Consider the following 19918-nt stretch of genomic DNA (forward strand, 5'->3'; position numbering starts at 1 on the left):
CTATCCAATCCCAGTGATTTTGTCTACCTTAAGTTTGGGTAACTTCTTTAGTACCATTTCTCTTTGAATAATATCTCCATGAACTATTTTGCTCGAGCTTCTAGTGGTTCTACAATTATAATATGCATTTCCTCTGTGAAAATTGTGACAAGATACTTATTTAGTATTGCTGCCATTCCCCTCCTCCATTACAAATGTGCCTCCTTCATCCTTGTGGTCCTACTCCTTACTAGCACTAACCTCTTACCACTTATGTGCCAATACAAAGCCCTTTACTTCCACGTTTTTTTTTGTTGCTAATTTTCTCTCATTCCTTCTTAGTCTTTCTAATCTCGCTTTTTGTTACTTTCAGATTTTTATATTTTTCTTGCCGTTTATATTTATCTGCCCTGTGAGCGTGAAATGTTTTCCCCCCAAGCCTTCAAAACACTATTGGGGGCGGAGGGGGGTGGATTTTTCAACATTGCTGCCTAAGTAGTAACTTCATGGAGCAGATGGGAACGCATCACCACCGTTTGTATAACTGCCTGATTTTCGTTCCATTGATTTGCCCCCTACTTTTTTTTTCCCTTACTGGAATGTATCTATTACACATTGATAATCTATGGTTCTGTTTAGTTTTCCTTCTATTTAATCTGGGCAAGATCCCTTTTAAATCTGTTTTGCAACCACCCTTGTCCTTGCTTATGCTAGTAAATCAATTTGAGAATTAGGTGTACAAACATAATATTCATGGTGATTTCAATAAATTGATCTATGGGAAGTCCATGAAAGAATGGACGTACACTTTGGTTGTAGTGTTTTTGATGGGCTGAATGAATTTTGCTTGCTTCATATTTTGTTATTTTAAATCTTGTAATGAATATTTAAAACTATTTTTGACTTTTTTTTAGATTCGAAGTCAGTTGCCTCAGCTCAAAGCAATTGTCCAGTACAAGGATGAGTTGGAAGAACAGCATCCAGATCTTTATTCTGTAAGAGTTCTTCAATTATTGATTCCTGAAGCTTATTTATTATGTCAGTTGTACATGTTTGAGCAGTTAAATGCACAGAAATTGGTTGAGTTAACCTTTTTTAAAGATTCTTTAAAAGTTAAATATTTCAAAGATATTATTTGGCTGTTTTAGAGAACAGGTGTAATAATTTCTATTTTAAACTTTACTTAAAGTGGACGCAATTCATGGAACTTGGGAATAGTATCACAGATGCAGAGTTGGATGAAATCATAGACTCTCAGAAGGTCAATCATTGTTGTATGCTAATCTACACGTCTGGAACCACAGGATCCCCTAAAGGAGTGATGCTTAGCCATGATAATGTAAGCTTTGGTCAACCTTATTTTATACTTGGAAATTGCTGAGACAATAATTGTAAGGATCACAAATACCTTTTTGTTAATGAACTAGTGACTTTTGGCACATTAAAGAAATTTGACATTTAATGTATTGAACCTCCAGAAAGTGGCAATGCGCTTTTTCACTAAGTTTTCTTTTACAGTTTTATATTACCTGTGCTTACATAAAATAACTTGAAGTTACTCTATTCAGAATTTTTTTTAAGGACCTATTAAAATACTGGTACTCTAAGGAATAGTATTGCTGAAAGCAAATGGAGATTTGAATGCATAATCTATAATTCACTACTGATCATTTTTTTACATATCATACAAATAATAAGCTGAGTTTCTAGAAGTGGTACTCCTCACCTGATACAATATACAACATCACAGAATGAAATGGGCAATAGTCAAAGCCAGATTAAATTACAATAACAAAATTTTGATAACCGCTTCTAAATGTGAAGAGGGTACTATTTAGGATCATAGAGTTTTACAGCAAAGAAGGAGGCTATCCAGCTTGTCAAGCCTGTGCCAGCTATCTGAAAGATCTATCTGCGTAGTCCTATTCCCCTGCCCTTTTCTCGTAGCCTCTTAACTCTTTTTCAAATATTTATCTACTTTCTTTTTAAAAGCCAATTTTTAAAACGTTGTCTACATTCACCATGTTGATTTTATTTTAAATGAGTTGACACTTCTCCTTAATGTTTTTTGCAACATGCTCTTGGACATTTTGTTCCATAATAAGCAGTTAGTCTATGGGTACAATTGAAACTTAATGGAGTGTAAGTGCTTGATTTTTTTTATGCCACTTTTCAGTTGCACATTGCACCAGGTTATAAATAGTAACAGGCCATTGTGCCCAATTAGTCAATGCCGCCGTTTATGCTCTACACGAGCCTCCTCCCACCCCTCTTTTATCTAACCCTGTCAGCATACCCTTCTATTCCTTTCTCCTTCGTGTGTTTATCTAGTTTCCCCTTAAATGCATCTGTGCTATTCGCCTCAACTACTCCATGTGGTTGCGTGTTCCACAATCTTTCCACTCTTTGGGTGAAGAAGTTTCTCCTGAATTCCCTATTGGATTTATTAGTGACTATCTTATATTTATGGCCCCTAATTTTGGTCTCCCCCCACAAGTGGAAACATCTTCTCTACCTCTACCCTATTAAACTATTGCATTATCTTAAAGATCTCTATCAGGTCACCCCTCACCCTCTTTTTCTAGAGAAAAGAGCCCCAGCCTGTCGAGCCTTTCCTGGTAAGTGTATCCTCTCAGTTCTGGTATCATCCTTGTGAATCTTTTTTGCACCTTCCCCAATGCCTCTATATCCTTTTTATAATATGGAGACTGGAACTATGCACAGTACTCCAAGTGTGGGCTATGTTATTCAACTGAGCACCTCTTATGTAAAGCAGAACTATGTAGGAAGCTCATAAGGACCCATTCAAATAATAAAGCACTCAATCACAAACATGTGCAGTGGCATTTTTGTTATTTATGGGCTCCACAACTTCCTGTTATTCCAGTCTTTTTTTAGAAATGTGTTTAGCTGATCACACCCATAGTTCACTCTTATTCCCAAAACCTGGAGTGTGCTTTTACCTGTGTAATTAGATAGTTTTGCATCAGGTCCAAGACTCTGAGAATCCTGTTTACTGTATTTTGACTAATTGGCTATATGATGTATACTTGTATGATCTTTCTTGGTTTCAGAAAGCAGTAGAATAAACATTTAACAGACAGTGATTTAGGCAATAAATTGATAAACCCATTTATAAAAACAGTAAGTGGATGCGAACAGAAGCAATGACTAGCAGCAGAATTATAGTAGATACAAGCTTAACAATCCCTCCTCTTTCTCTATCTCCCTGTCTTTCTCCTCTCCTTTCCCCTCTCATCATTTCTTCCCTCTTCGCCCACTCTCCATTCTTTTCCTCTCTCCCGTCTTCCGTTTTCTTTCTGCTTTTCCAGCTATCCTCCCCTTTCCTCTCTCCCACTTTTCTCTCCTTCCCCCTCGCTGTCACGCCCCCGTGCCCCCGCACCCCCCCCTCAAATTAACCAAGTGAACTGAAGCAACTTTGCATTGAATTACTTGTCTGGATTGTTGAACTTCAGCCCTGGAATTACTTGCTGATGGCCACCCGCACAGGGCCCAAAATGGATCTATCAGTTGTCTGAAATAGCTGCTCCAGCTCACTGTGGAATTGTATAAATGTTATAAAGATGTTGCCTTGAATAAGTGTCATAGTTTATGGCGATTCCTTTCATTGGAAGGTTCTTGTACTTGTGAACCTGATGTCATCTATTTGAAGAAGGGAGGGATACTATATCAAATATATAAATTGTCAATAGGTCTCAGCAAGATGATCAAACACCTTTGCATTAGCAGGGAACATATTAAAAAACCCTTTTGTCTTCAGCCAGGAAGGTAAGAGGCAAAAGCACATTTACGGGGGGGAGGGGAGGGGCAGATTGTAAATCTCAATGTTTTGAAATAAACATTTTGTATTACTTTATTAATGTGGCTCATGTTCCATAAATGTGCTAATTTTCTTTAACTCTTTGGATGCTGGCATTTCCTAATGCACTGAAGAATGCTCTAATTACAATTCTCTTTATTTCTAGGTGACTTGGACTGCTAATTCAGCAGGGATAATGGTGGGTATTACTTCTGAAGCAAAGGATAGAGTTGTCAGTTTTCTTCCACTGAGTCATATTGCGGCACAAATGATGGATGTCTGGATTCCAATAAGGTTTGGAGCTACAACTTACTTTGCAGATGCGGATGCACTCAAGGTAAGTGATTTGAGTGGACTGAATCCCCCTTTGAAGAGTGATTTTATTCCTTCAAATTTGTGTGGAAACTAGGATTCATTCATGTCTAATCGGGATTTTGTTTAGCTGCTGTCTAACAATCTACTTTCCCCCTACCCCCAAATGTTTGATACAGCCCAGGTCAAATGATCATGTTTGTTCTCTCAGTTAGATACTAAAACCCTTACTGTTCTTCACTGAATTTTCCATTGAAAGATGCTAGTGCTAGGAATTGAAGCATTTTTCTGTCAAGCAATCAAATGGCATCAAGCAAGTTATAGATGTAAAACTCCCTATGCCTCAACCTCTTGAACAGTCCCTACTGCATCACTGGCGCTTTATAGGTACCATGGCCCCTGACTGAGGTTGCCAATTAATGGTAGTTCTGTACTGTAGAAACTAAATTGAGACTTCGGGCAGATTTTCAACCCATTGATTATGAATGGCAGGAAATCTAGGTCTTTATTTCACTCTTCTTGCCATCAGCCTGAACTGGATGTAAATCCAAGTGCTAGAGGTGAAAGCCCAGTATGAAAACCCTCCTATTTTTTTAAGCAAATTGTTAGATTATTTGAGTTTGTTTTTAATTACATGGCATCAAATTTTCATTACCATGATTTTACTATGTGGCTTTCAAGCTGGCAACTTGTGGGATCCCTTTTTTAAAAAAAATCCTCCACACTCTCTTGAAAGTGTCTGTCTACTTTTACTGGCTGTGGTGGCCCTCTATGGTCATTTCTCAGTTGTGAATGTGAGCCTAGACATAGTGTTGGCTGGTTATTCAAACATGGAGGGCATCAAGCACAATCATGTCCTCATCCAGCATCCACATGTGGCTTCCAGCAAGATAATCAGGAACAGGAACCCTGGCTATTCTGGATTTTTCTCCCTCTATCTCCCCCCTCCCCACCTCCCCTTCTTGCTCTTTTCTCCACTCCCACCCCCCCCCCCAACCCCCTCCCTCCCTAGGTTACAAAGATCATTTGTAACACTGCAATTGTTGCTCTGACTGAGATGAGATAATTCAGCACAGATTACGATTTGGACATGTAGCCTTCTGGTTCTTGATGGTATACCAAGCAGCGCCTTCCTCACTAGGCCATCTGGTTAATTATTTGTGGGTTGGCATAGTATAAACAGGTACCAGCATAAGCTTTGACAAATTGGTGCAGTTTACATTGTTATCAATACTACAGTATTGAATGCCAGCTTTCTTCTGAATGTGAGTTTTTAAAGATTGGCATTCTGTTTCTTTTTAGGGTTCCTTAGTGAACACTTTGAAAGAAGTGCGGCCTACTGCCTTTTTAGGAGTACCTCGTGTTTGGGAGAAAATACAGGAAAAAATGAAAGAAACTAGTGCTAAATCATCAGCTATGAAAAGAAAGATAGCTGTCTGGGCAAAGACTATAGGCCTGCAAACAAGTTATAATATTATGAACGGGTATGTTAAAACAAGAGGTTTTTTAATGCAGTTTCTACAACAGTAAAACAAGTGTTCATAAGAACATAACATAAGAAAAAGGAGAAGGGGGAGGGTGCCCCTTGAGCCTGCTCTGCCATTCAGTAAGATCATGGCTGATCTTTGACCTCAATTCCACTTTCCCACCCTATCCCATATCCCTTGATTCCCTTAGAGTTCAAAAATCTATCAATCTTACTCTTGAATATACTCTGAGCATCCACAGCCCTTGGGATAGAGAATTCTAAATATTCACAACCGTCTGAGTGATGAAATTTCTCCTCATTGTGGTCCTAACTGGCCAACCCCTTATCCTGAGACTCTGCCCTCTAGTTCTAGACTCTCCAGCCAGGGGAAACAACCTCTCAGCATCTACCCTGTCAAGCCCTCTTAGAATCTTATATGTTTCAATGCGATCACTTCTCATTCTTCTAAACTCCAGAGAGTATAGGCCTGCAAACAAGTTATAATATTATAAACGAGGGTATGTTAAAACAAGAGCTTTTTTAATGCAGTTAAAACATAGGGATGTACAGGACTGAAGAGATTATTCCAGTCCATCTGGTTGGGTCCAAAATTCGATAAAATAACAAGCATGTCTCAGTAACAACATAATAAGGTTTAAAATAGTTGAGAAAGACCAAAGTAATAGATTGGAAAAAGCTAATTTTGGGAGGATAAGAATGGAACTAGGGAAGGTAAACTGGAAAAAAATTTTGACAGACAAAGAAATAGAACAGCAGTGGGAAATATTTAAAATGGTGATCAATAGAGTTCATTCCTCTTTTTAAAAAAAAAACCAAGAACAAACTAGCCAATAATGAAACACCATGGATGAATAAAGAGATAAGAGTAAAACTGAAACTAAAGAAAAAAGCATACTCTATAAGTACACAGACAGTAAAAGAGATGACAAAATGAGAATACAAAAATGTAAGGAAGGATGTCAAAAAAACAATTAGGAAAGCAAAGAGGAGCTGCGAAATTAAATTATCAAGGAATATAAAAAGAAATAGTGAAGTATTCTACAGACACATAAATAACAAAAGAAAAATCAGGATAGGGATAGGGCCACTATGGGATGCATAAGATAAACACACAGGTAATGACAGCGAAATGGCAGAAATATTGAATGGCTACTTTGCCTCATTATTTACCAGGGAGACTAATGACATTAGAAGAAGAGATCGAAAAGGGACTTGCACAACACCAGGTTATAGTCCAACAGTTTTATTTTAAATCACAAGCTTTCGGAGCTTTCCTCCTTTGTCAGGTGAGTGAAGGGTTCTAAAAACGCATAGCATGTATAGTCAGAGAACAATGCCTGGTGATTACAGATAATCTTTCCAACTTCCCCCTATAACATCTCGGCTGGGAGACGATCACAGCAATCAAAGGTGTCGTTGGTGTTCAGACAGGTTAGCCACGGAAAACATTACATCCCAGTATACTGAATATACAATGGGTCAGATTACAAAGACAGAGAGAGAATGAGACCCGAAAGGCAGAGAGAGAGAGAGAGAGAGAGAGAATGTCCAGTTGTATTAAAAGCAGATAACTTTTTTTCACTGGTTATCTGTTTTTAATACAACTGGACATTCGCTCTCTCTCGCTCTCTCTCTAATCTGACCCATTGCGTATTCAGTATACTGGGATGTAATGTTTTCCGTGGCTAACCTGTCTGAACACCAACGACACCTTTGATTGCTGTGATCGTCTCCCAGCCGAGATGTTATAGGGGGAAGTTGGAAAGATTATCTGTAATCACCAGGCATTGTTCTCTGACTATATATGCTATGCGTTTTTAGAACCCTTCACTCACCTGACGAAGGAGGAAAGCTCCGAAAGCTTGTGATTTAAAATAAAACTGTTGGACTATAACCTGGTGTTGTGCAAGTCCTTACATTTGTCCACCCCAGTCCATCACCGGCATCTCCACATCATAAACCTGGAATATTACTTCAAAATAAATTGTGTCAGTAGAACAAGGGGACACAGGTTCAAACTAATAAGAGTAAATTTAGAAATTCTTCACACAAAAGTGATCAATGTATGAAATAGACTTTTAGGTAGAGCAATGAAAGTGGAATAATTTAAGTAACATTTGTATGCTACAGTGGGGGACTTTACAATGTTTCTAGATGGTGAATTAAGTTTGGCAGAATGGCCTTCCTAATCTATAATTCTCTTGGTACTGGCAGAATGCTTACAGCATCATCTGATGGTTTAATGCTCTTGGCTCTGGATTGTTTGAAGCTGTTCTCCTGATCAAGTGGACTTCCATCTTGTCAGGGGAGAGGATTTTCCACTCATTACTAACCCCATCACAGTCAAATGCAACCCCTCACTGGAGATTTTACCAGTGCCAATGATGGCTATTTTCAAACAAATGGCCTACATCCTCATTTGAATGTGTGAGTGAGGGAAAAAAATGACTTGCTGAGTATTTCCAGCATTTCCTGTCTGTATTTCAGATTTCCAGCATTCGCAGTATTTTGCTTTTGAGAAAATGCCTAGAATGGCTTTGTTCTGCATTTTGCAAGTCTGTGCAATTCTGGGATGTGGTTTCCTTGGAACAGCCGATGAATTGTAAGCCAGCGTCTTTTTTTTTATTCGTTCATGGGATGTGGATGTCGCTGGCGAGGCCAGCATTTATTGCCCATCCCTAATTGCCCTTGAGAAGGTGGTGGTGAGCTGCCGCCTTGAACCGCTGCAGTCCGTGTGGTGAAGGTTCTCCCACAGTGCTGTTAGGAAGGGAGTTCCAGGATTTTGACCCAGCGACGATGAAGGAACGGCGATATATTTCCAAGTCGGGATGGTGTGTGACTTGGAGGGGAACGTGCAAGTGGTGTTGTTCCCAGGTACCTGCTGCTTTTGTCCTTCTAGGTGGTAGAGGTCGCGGGTTTGGGAGGTGCTGTCGAAGAAGCCTTGGTGAGTTGCTGCAATGCATCCTGTGGATGGTACACACTGTAGCCATTGTGCACTGGTGGTGAAGGGAGTAGTGAATGTTTAGGGTGATGGATGGGGTGCCAATCAAGCGGGCTACTTTGTCCTGGATGGTGTCGAGCTTCTTGAGTGTTGTTGGAGCTGCACTCATCCAAGCAAGTGGAAAGTATTCCATCACACTCCTGACTTGTGCCTTGTAGATGGTGGAAAGGCTTTGGGGAGTCAGGAGGTGAGTCACTCGCCACAGAATACCCAGCCTCTGGCCTGTTCGTGTGGCCACAATATTTATATGGCTGGTCCAGTTAAGTTTCTGGTCACTGGTGACCCCCAGAATGTTGATGGTGGGGGATTCGGCGATGGTAATGCCGTTGAATGTCAAGGGGAGGTGGTTAGACTCTCTCTACGAAAGCAGGTGTCATGTTTGGTTGTGGCCATTTGAAAGGATTTCTATCAGGCCAACCAAATTGGGGCTTCCACTGTTTAGTGGAAAAGAAAATGCGAATGGTGGGGGTGCAGTTTTGGTTGATCCTCCCTCTGAATTGAGCATCAGATTTCCATTTTCAATAGAAAATATATTTTTAAAATCACCCCTTTCCCCTTTTTACTCCTTCTGATTTGGAAGTACCAAGCCTTTGTTTTGTGCCTCTGACCCCGACCTGTCCTATACAGTATCTCTCCATCCTTCCCTCCCCTACCCTCTCAAAATCTGAACTAAATCAAAAACTTCTTATTGGTAAACCACAATTTCTTGCCTTTCTTGTTATTTTGTGCTATGTAGTGGGGTCAATGGGGTTATTTGCATCTCTTTTTGTGTTACAGAGAGGAATCTGTGCCCTGGGGATTCTTCTTGGCAAATAGACTGGTGTTTAAGAAAGTTCGTGATTTACTGGGCCTGGACCAATGTATGAAGTGCTTTACGGGAGCAGCACCCATCACTAAAGAAACATTGGAATTCTTCCTAAGTCTCCGTATCACACTTTATGAACTTTATGGAATGAGTGAGAGTACTGGTCCGCACACTGTCTCTTATGCAGGAAGTTATAGAATTACAAGGTCTGTATACATGGTAATACTAGTCCAGTCAAGCGTATCACATTTACATTCTCACGGATAGGACAGTTGTTTAACTTACACCATAACTTGAAGAAATTGTATATATTAGAGAATAGCTCATCCTATCACTTCAGATCTTTTTCAGAATTTGTACTATTTCTGTTTTTTTTCCACCCAATACAATTTTCCTTTATTTCCTTCTGACTTAAATCTCTTCATTTTTTTTACATTGTTTGTATGGGTCAGCAGCTGCACTAGTTGGTGGTCTGCTCAGAATAACTCAACTGTCTTCAAAAGTTCTTCAAGTTGTTTTTCATGCATAAATAATAAGCCAAAGATTGGGTTGATTTAGACACTCCGCTCCATCTCTGCTAATACTGAAAGCTACTTTTTCTGATTGTTGAGAAGCATTGCAAAAGATTTCAAGTGTGCATTTAATTTCACAATCTATTGCCCTGTGTCAGCTTAGCTCGGTGGTAGTATGCTCGCCTCTGAGTCAGAAGGTTGTGGCTCAAGTCCCACTCCCAATCTAGACTGACATTTCAGTGCTACTTTGTTAGCTGTTACCTTTTCTATTTTTAGGTGGATGTGAAAAATCCCATGCCACTTTTTCAAAGAATAGCAGGGAGTTCTCGTGTTCTGGCCAACAATAATCCTTAAACATCACCACCAAAAATATTAACTGGTCGTTCATCTCTTGGCATTGAGACCATGCTGTGTTCAAATGTCATGTTTGCTTACACAACAAATAGTGACTATATATTAAAAATATTAATTGTGAAGTGCTTTGGGACACCGAGATCATGAAAAGTGCTGTATAAATGCAAGTTTCTTCTTTCCCCAATTTTGAATCTCTACTTGGAAATGGCTAGCCCAAATGTATTTAAATAATACAGATGGAGATGAAAGGTGAAAATGCATAACGGCATCTTTTAAAAAAAATATATATTTTGAATACAGAAAACTTTATTGAATTCAGTAAAGTTGATACACTTGGTTTGTGACATTGTTGGTTATATTACATGACCTTTGTAACTGCATACAGTGAGTGAGGTCTTGGAGTTTAGTATATTTCATTAGCACATTGTATTGGGTTGGCAGTGTCTTGGATACAAAAGTGCTTGGGATGGTTCAGGAGAATGGGTCAGGAAGATGGCTGAGCACTAGATGAGGGTGTGGCTTGGATAGTGCGCCATCTCTTGGAGTGTTGGTGGGAAGCTGGAGTCTTCTTGGTCAACCAGTGGTTGGTTCTGGGCTCTGGTGTTGGGTGAGGTTGTAGACGGGGCCCACAATTTTTCACTGTTCCTGTGGATCACGTGTTCAGACATCAGATGTCATACAGTTGCTTTGCCCAATTTGTTTGTTGTGATGCACCATAATAGAAGGGTGCACCTTCTTGCCAATATAATTTATAGTTGGTTACAGTCTGGGGACCTTTTTCGTGACAGGATTTGTGGGTTAGAACCATAGAAGTTTGCAGCACAGAAGGAGGCTATTTGGCCCATCGCACCCGGGCTAACCCTTTGCTAGAGCAATCCAAAATTAATCTCACTGCCCTGCGGCCTCTGGATAGCCCTGTATCTTCCTCTGCTTCAAATACTTAGCCAATTTAGCCATAAGAGATGCAATTGTCTCTGCCTTAACTGCTCCCTTGCTGGTTAGAAGACATATCTGTTGAGCATTGTGGAGCATTCCATGCTCCAACAATCCTCTCTAGTTATATCTTCTAACCCCTCTCAATTTTCTTAGTGACTTCTCACTGACTTGTCAATCAGAGGAAACAGCCTTTCCCTATTCTCTCTATCAAAACCCTATACAAGTTTATAAACCTTTATTAAATTTTCTCTTGGTCTTCACTGCTCCAGTGGAAATGGACTTAATGGGCTCTATTTTAGCACCTGCGATCGGGTGCGTTCCTGGCGGGGGGGCCTACGAAAATCGGGGATCCCCGGGGCGGGTCGGGAGCCCGGCTCCAACCCGCCCACTTCCGGGTTTCCCACTGATGCGCTGACATGCGTGCGCAGCCCCCGCATGTGGGACTCCCGCCGGCAATTAAAGCCAGCGGGGTGCCACTTAAGCTATTTATTTTGGTATTTCAGGTCGTTTACAGACCTGATTAACGAGATATTTTTGGAGGGTTGGGATTTTACAAACAACTGGGACTGTTTCCCGTACTGGGGGAAACACTCCCAGTTCAAATGGACGTGTTGCAGCCATCAGCCTGTGGCAGCTGCAAAGGTCCATTTGACAGGTTGTGGGGGGAGACCCTCACTCATTGCAGGAGGCTACTCTGTCACTTTGGACAAAGTTTGGCCTCCACCACCCTCCTCCCAACAATAAAATTCACCAACTTTCACACTTACCCCGGTGTCCAGACACATGTACCTACCTTGCGGACCCCCTCAGATGTACATCTTCCGGATGGGGGCCGCCGTAGCTGCAGTCATGACCTCCTCGGAGGGCGAACAGCATCACCAGCCACGCCGTCCACCTCTGACACGTGGAGCTCCACAACAGTGCTGTGACACATCCACCTGCACAGCAGGAGGGAGGGCAACCGCAGCGAAAGATGTGTCGCAGAGGGCACTACCCTCGCCACAGGGTCCACAGACCGAGGCTCAGCTTCCTTGTCCTCTCTGAGCAGCAGTGCACACGGAGGCTCAGAGTCACTCGACATGTAGTCGTGGACATCTGCAGCCTCCTTCATGCCAAGCTGCTCCTGGCTGGCCCGAGCACCATCTTCTTACCTGTCGCTGTCAAAGTCACCACTGCCCTCAACAACTTCTCCGCATCCTTCCAGGGTGTCACCGGGGACATCGCCGACGTCTCTCTGTCGTCTGCACAAAAGAGCCCTGCACATACACCTACACCCACTCTGCAGTGACACAATGGGTGCATCCCCTTCATGCTCACGACACGTTTGCCTTACGCTTCCTACTGCACATATGTGATGCATGCCCTGTGACTGCAGCACAGGTAGTGGCAGGTTGAGTGAGGCTGACCGTGAAAGAGATGCATGAGAGGGTGAGTATGAGACAGAGCCATGAGATTGTATGAGGATTGGGTTGAGTGGTAGTGGCGGGATAAGTAAGTGCAGGTAAGATGAGGATGAGGTTAAAGTGGGTGTGAGGGGTGATGTGATAGAGTAGTGTTGGCAGTGCAGAAGGAGATGTGGGGTGGGGGCGGTGATGTGGTAGACGGAGTGTAGGGGAATGAGTAATTGTACTCACTTCGGCTGACCTACTTAGGTCATTGCAGCGCCTCGTGCACTGTATGCGATATGTTGGTGGTGCAGGTGACCTCATCTGCCACCTCGAGCCAGGCCTTCTTAGTGGCAGAGGCAGGCCGCTTTCTTCTGCCCGCCGGGGGGGAAGATCTCTGTCCTCCCCCTCCTCCTCACCCCGTCCAGTAAGACCTGGAGTGAGGCATCATTAGCCTGGGAGCAGCCTTCCCCCTGGGCTGCTCCATGCTGTATTTTTTCCTATTTGTTGCAGCATCTGTCAGTGGAGGACTGCCCCTTTAAATAGAGCTCCTCCAGCTGACAGACCTTACTGTGCATGCGCAGCCCGTCTGCCGCGCAGCTCAGCAGTGGGGAACACGGAACAAGAGGTAAGTGGATCCGATCAGCCTGCTATTGTGCGCGGGGCAGACTGATTTCACTGGGCGCATTACGCACGTGCCCAATCGCCCCCCAGCCACGAACCCGCCGCCATGGTAATATCGGGCCCAATATCTCAAGTCTCTCCTCATAACTATAGTCTCCAATTCCTAGCATCATCCTGTTGAATTTACGCTGTACGTTCTCAACAGCTTTAATGCCCTTCCATATTGGGGCTCCAAAAATTGAACACCATACTGTAACTTTGGCTAAACCAGTGTTTTGTACAAATTTGTCATTACTTCTCTGTGCCCTTATTTATAAAACACAAAATACTGTTGGCCTTGTTTATGGCTTAATCTACCTGCACTTGCACTTTCAGGGAAAATAATTATCCAATTTTACCTTTGTACTTGAGCCCTTGGGTCTTTCTGTTCATCTACACCCTTCAGTATCTTTCCAGGAGTATACAAAATTGGATTGACGACAGAAGACAGAGGGTGGGTGTAGAGGGTTGTTTTTCAAACTGGATGCCTGTGTCCAGCGGTGTGCCTCAGGGATCGGCGCTGGGTCCGCTGTTATTTGTTGTTTATATTAATGATTTGGATGAGAATTTAGGAGGCACGGTTAGTAAGTTTGCAGATGACACCAAGATTGGTGGCATTGTGGACAGTGAAGAAGGTTATCTAGGATTGCAACGGGATCTTGATAAATTGGGCCAGTGGGCCGATGAATGGCAGATGGAGTTTAATTTAGATAAATGTGAGGTGATGCATTTTGGTAGATCGAATCGGGCCAGGACCTACTCCGTTAATGGTAGGGCGTTGGGGAGAGTTATAGAACAAAGAGATCTAGGAGTACAGGTTCATAGCTCCTTGAAAGTGGAGTCACAGGTGGATAGGGTGGTGAAGAAGGCATTCAGCTTGCTTGGTTTCATTGGTCAGAACATTGAATCCAGGAGTTGGGATGTCTTGTTGAAGTTGTACAAGACATTAGTAAGGCCACACTTGGAATACTGTGTACAGTTCTGGTTACCCTATTATAGAAAGGATATTATTAAACTAGAAAGAGTGCAGAAAAGATTTACTAGGATGCTACCGGGACTTGATGGTTTGACTTATAGGGAGAGGTTGGATAGACTGAGACTTTTTTCCCTGGAGAGTAGGAGGTTTCGGGGTGATCTTATAGAAGTCTATAAAATAATGAGGGGCATAGATAAGGTCGATAGTCAAAATCTTTTCCCAAAGGTAGGGGAGTCTATAACGAGGGGGCATAGATTTAAGGTGAGAGGGGAGAGATACAAAAGGGTCCAGAGGGGCAATTTTTTCACTCAAAGGGTGGTGAGTGTCTGGAACGAGCTGCCAGAGGCAGTAGTAGAGGTGGGTACAGTTTTGTCTTTTAAAAAGCATTTGGACAGTTACACAGGTAAGATAGGTATAGAGGGATATGGGCCAAGTGCAGGCAATTGGGACTAGCTTAGTGGTATAAACTGGGCGACATGGACATGTAGGGCCGAAGGGCCTGTTTCCATGTTGTAAACTTCTATGATTCTATATACTGCCAATCCTTGTTTTTTCCTCTTCCAATAGGTATTGTATTGCACTTATCCACGTTAAATTGCTCATTATAAAATCTTTTACAGTCCTCTTTGCTGTTTACCAAACCTCCCACTTTAGTGTTATTAGACAATTTGAAGATTATGCTCCCTATGCCAAGTCCAAATCATCTATATGTACAGAGAGCAAAAGTGGACCCAGCACTGTCCTTGGACTACACCACACCCTTCTCCCATCTGAGCAACACCCTTTTATGCTAATTTTCTTTCTTGTGGTCAACCAACTTTCTATATTCCTCAATTATCTTTTAGTATTGTTAACCCTAACTTGATCATATATCTCCCTTTTTAAATTTGTTTCATTTTAATATCTTTCTTTCTCCACAGAACTTAATTGTTTGCACCTCCTTTTTGCCTTTAAGGGATATATTTATTTTTTGCTCCATGCATCCCCTACTTAAAGATTTCCTACTGCTGATTGACCTGTTTTCCACCTTTTCTACCCAGTTAATTTGGGACAATTCTTTTCTTTGGCCTTTTTTCAGTCCAGCATCCTTACCTTTGACTCTTCGGGCCCGATTTTACCAGGGGTGCGGGTTCTCGGCGGGTGGGCCAGCGGGCGCGTTAAAAACGCGCCCGGTGAAATTAGTGGGTTTCCCGCGCGATCGTAGCAGGCAACACACTAATTGGAGCCACTTAACTGCACCTCCGGGTTCCACGCTGCTGATCTGCGCGTCGGGCGGGCTGCGCATGCGCAGTACGATCTGTCAGCTGGAGGCGCTCTATTTAAAGGGGCAGTCCTCCACTGACAGATGCTGCAACAAATTTGAAAACTTACAGCATGGAGCAGCCCAGGGGGAAGGCTGCTCCCAGTTTAATGATGCCTCACCCCAGGTATCAATACATGGGGTGAGGAGGAGGGGGGAGGACAGAGATCTTCCACCCGGCGGGCGGGAGGAAGCGGCCTGCCTCTGCCACCAAGAAAGCCTGGCTTGAGGTGGCAGAGGAGGTCACCAGCGCCACCAACGTATCGCCCACCTGCATACAGTGCAGGAGGCGCTCCAATGACATCAGTAGGTCAGCCACAGTGAGAACACGTAGTCTTTCCCCTACACACTGTCTGCCACAACACTGCCCCCACCCCACATCTCCTTCGGCACTGCCAACACTACTCTGTCACATCACCCCTCGTACCCACTCAAACCCCATCCCCATCTTACCTGCACCTACTCACCTCGCGAGTACTCACCCCGCCACTACCACGCAACCCAACCCTCATACAATCTCATGGCTCTATCCCATACTCACCCTCTCGTGCATCTCTCTCACGGCCAGCCTCACTCAACCTGCCACCATCTGTGCTGCAGCCACAGGGCATGCATCACATATGTGCAGTAGGCAGCGTAAGGCAAACGTGTCGTGAGCATGAAGGGGATGCACAAGGGTGTTTGAGGGTTTGTCATGGGTGTTACCCATATTGAATATCAGAACAACTCACAGCACACATTATATTGGCACCACTACTGCCATGTCTCCGTGAATCCTGTCTGTTTTGCGCAATAATGCCCGCTCCTGTGTATCACTATGCGGACCCACCACTAATGCCACCCATTGTCACCGCAGAGTGGGTGTAGGTGTATTTGTAGGGCTCTTCTGCGCAGACAACTGAGAGACATCGGCGATGTCCCCGGTTGCACCCTGGAAGGCTGCAGAGGAGAAGTTCGTGAGGGCAGTGGCGACAGGTAGGAGGATGGTGCATGGGCCAGCCGGGAGCAGCTCGGCATGAAAGAGGCTGCAGATGTCCACGGCTACATGGCGAGTGACTCTGAGCCTCCGTGTGCACTGCTGCTCAGAGAGGTCCAGGAGGCTGAGCCTCGGTCTGTGGAACGTGTGGCGAGAGTAGTGCCCTCTGCGACGCATCTCTCTCTGTGGTAGCCCTCCCTCCTGCTGTACAGGTGGATGTGTCACAGCACTCTGTTGTGGAGCTCCACGTGTCAAAGGTGGACGGGGTGGATGGCGAGGCTGGTGATGCTGTTCGCCCTCCGAGGAGGTCATGACTGCAGCTACGGCAGCCCCCATCCGCAAGATGTACATGTGAGGGGGTCTGCAAGGTGGGCACATGTCTCCGGACCCCGGGGTAAGTGTGCAGGTTGGTGACTTTGACCATCAGGAGGGGGGTGGTGGAGGCGAAACTTTGTCCCAAGTGACAGAGCGGCCTCCTGCAATGGGTGAGGGTCTCTTTTTCGCCCCCCCCCTCCACCTGTCAAATGGACCTTTGCAGCTGCCACAGGCTGACAGCTCAACACGTCCATTTTCCATTTGACCTGGGAGTGTTTCCCCCAGTGTGTGAAACAGTCCCATGTTTATCCAAAATCACACACAGTCCCTTAATCAGGTCAGTTAATGACCTGAACAAGCAAAGTAAATACTCTCAAGTGGCATCCCGCTGGCTTTAATTGCCTGCGGGATTCCCACCAGCGGGGGCTGTGCGCGCATGCCGGCGTGTCAGCGTGGAACCCGGAAGTGGGAGGGATCGAGGCGCGATCCGGTCCCGCTGCTCCATTTCGGGATTTTCGAGGCCCCCCCGCCGAGAACGCACCCGAGAGCGGGTGCTAAAATCGGCCCCTTCATTTTAATATTTATTTCAGCTGTATAACCTTTATTCCATTCTATCTTGGGATAGTTAAAATCACTCACTAATATTGCTGTCTTGTTCTTGCATATTTCTTGGAACGTTCTGCAATCTTCACTGTTTGGTGGTCTGTAATTCCTATTTCTTTATCCATATAGATTCTGTCTTAATGCAACCAGCTATGGCATTCTTGCATTCTAGTGCAGTGATAGAATCTTTTACTAATATTGCCACCCTAATCCCCCTTTTTTTCCCACTCTTTACTTGAAAAAATAATTTACCTATGTCATTGGTTCCAACATGGACCATGATTTTTCCCTATTTTCACTCCTTTTCCAGAAGTTTTTTTTTGCATACATTCAGTGATATCCTTCACTCTGGCACTAGGGAGGCAAAATACCATTCAGGACTCCTAGTTACTACTGCAAAAAAAAAAGCTAGCTATACTCCTGACCATAGAATTTGTCACTACTACCACTCTCTCTCTTGTCGTTTAGTGTTCCCTCCCCTGGTGAGTCCCTTGGTCGACTGTGCTGCACTGTTGCTTAGGACCACCCTCCTCTAAGTCACTGTCAAGTCATACTTGTCAAGTGCTAAGTATCTATTAGTTCCACTAAAGGGTTCTTTGCAGCTGAGAGTCCTGTCTCCCCCGCTGCCCCTAGTTAGAGCTGTGGAGCCTGTGAGCAATGACGTACGTTTGCTTAGCATTTTAAATTGACCCTCCCATTCCGCTGCTGGCAGAGGTTGCTGCAGTTATCCTTCATTTGCTTTGCCATCCTCTGTCATTAGTGCGTAGCCCAGGACTTGCTCCCCAACACTGTTATCATTTGTCAAGGGGGATAGCACATGGTAAAGAGCGTACAAACATAAGAACATGGAGCAGGAGTAGGCCATACTGCCCCTCGATCCTGCTCCGCCGTTCAATAAGATCACGGCTGATCTTCACCCTCAACTCCACTTTCCCGCTCGACCCCCGTGTCCCTTGATTCCCTTAGAGTCCAAAGATCTATCGATCTCAGCCTTGAATATACTCAATGACTGAGCATCCACAGCCCTCTTGGGTAGAGCATTCCAAAGATTCACAACCCTCTGAGTGAAGAAAATCTTCCTCATCTCAGTCCTAAATGGCCGACCCCTTATCCTGAGACTGCGCCCCTTAGTTCTAGACTCTCCAGCCAGAGGAAGCAGCCTCTCAACATCTACCCTGTCAAGCCCTCTCAGAATCTTAAATGTTTCAATGAGATCTCCTCTCATTTTTCTAAACTCCAGAGAGTATAGGCTCATTCTACTCAATGGAAGGAGATGTGTCCACGGGGGAGCTCTGTAGTGTGGAGGAATAGTTTTAATGGGGTTGTTTGAGTTGTCATGCAGGTTCTCAGAGGTAGTGCGGCTTCTTGAAGATTGCTAGTGCTGGCAATATGTGGTGATTGTGTTCCTATGATCTTTTTCTGAGTGCCTGTGAAGGGGAGAATGTGTAAGATGCAGACAAGGTGTCAGTTGCATCCATGACTAGCCACAGGCTTTATGGAGAGACATTGTTCCAAGTGATGATTCCTGGAATTTCACTGTATAGTAGTAGTGATGGAAGTCAGGCTTAAAAAAAATGTGCCCAAAAGGATTAAAAATTGATTCTTGCTAGCAAGATAAGTTGCATTGTACAACGGATTTATCACCTCATCTGCCACTTTCTCATGTATTTTTTCTGAATGCTTATCTGACTTGTCCTGTAGGGTTCATTTTTTTGTGAGAAGCAGTTATGATTAGGGTTGCAAGAAAGGAAGAAAGAACATGCATTTATATAACTCCTTTTGTGTCCTTAGGATGTCCAAAAGTGCTTCACAGCCGATTAGTTATTTTATTGAAGTGTAGTCACCATTGATATGTAGGCAAATATGGCAGCTAGATCCCATAGACAGCAAATGAATGACCAGTTGATCTGTTTTGGTGGTGGTGGTTGATGGATAAATGTTCACTGGGTGAAGTCCCCTGCTCTTCTTCAATTTGTGTGATGAGATCTTTTATATCTACCTGAACAGGCAGATGGCATATCAGTTTAATGCCTCATCTGAAATACGGCACCTCCATTACTGCAGTACTCCCTCAATATTACAGTGAAGTGTCAGTGTAGATTATGTGCTCAATTCTGCAGCGGGGCTTGAACCCACAACCTTCTCACTTAGGTGAGAGTGCTACCACTAAGTAAAGCAACAGATATTCAACATCTGTGGCAGCTTGACAGAATTGCTGAACGTAAAGCTTGTTCATCTGATCTATCATTTAACCCACTTATTCTTGTGTCCCAAAATGTTTCTTTTGAGGTTTTACAGTCTTGGCTAAATCAATTTGTTTTTTTCATTGTTTGTTTTTAGGCAACACTGGCAAGGCTGCATTTTATAGTTGCCTTCAACTGCTGCAGTCCTTGTGGTGATGATGCTCCTACAATGGTGTTAGGTAGGGAATTCCAGAATTTTGATTCAGCGATGAGGTATATGTCCGAGTAAGGAATGTTTGTCGTGAAGCT

At 43.6% G+C, this 19918-nt stretch overlaps 1 protein-coding gene across 3 annotated transcripts in view; it reads left to right on the plus strand.

Annotated features, from left to right (window-relative positions):
- LOC137322076 (long-chain-fatty-acid--CoA ligase ACSBG2-like) overlaps positions 1-19918 on the plus strand; it is an 88139-nt gene that overhangs the window by 43462 nt on the left and 24759 nt on the right. For all 3 annotated transcript variants that reach the window (XM_067985144.1, XM_067985152.1, XM_067985161.1), the window contains 5 exons: positions 894-974; positions 1169-1318; positions 3966-4136; positions 5414-5595; positions 9379-9612. In XM_067985144.1, coding sequence (XP_067841245.1) covers positions 894-974; positions 1169-1318; positions 3966-4136; positions 5414-5595; positions 9379-9612 — 818 coding nt within the window. The remainder of the gene's footprint in view (positions 1-893; positions 975-1168; positions 1319-3965; positions 4137-5413; positions 5596-9378; positions 9613-19918) is intronic.

Source organism: Heptranchias perlo, chromosome 1 (assembly GCF_035084215.1).
Source record: "Heptranchias perlo isolate sHepPer1 chromosome 1, sHepPer1.hap1, whole genome shotgun sequence".
NCBI lineage: Eukaryota > Metazoa > Chordata > Chondrichthyes > Hexanchiformes > Hexanchidae > Heptranchias > Heptranchias perlo.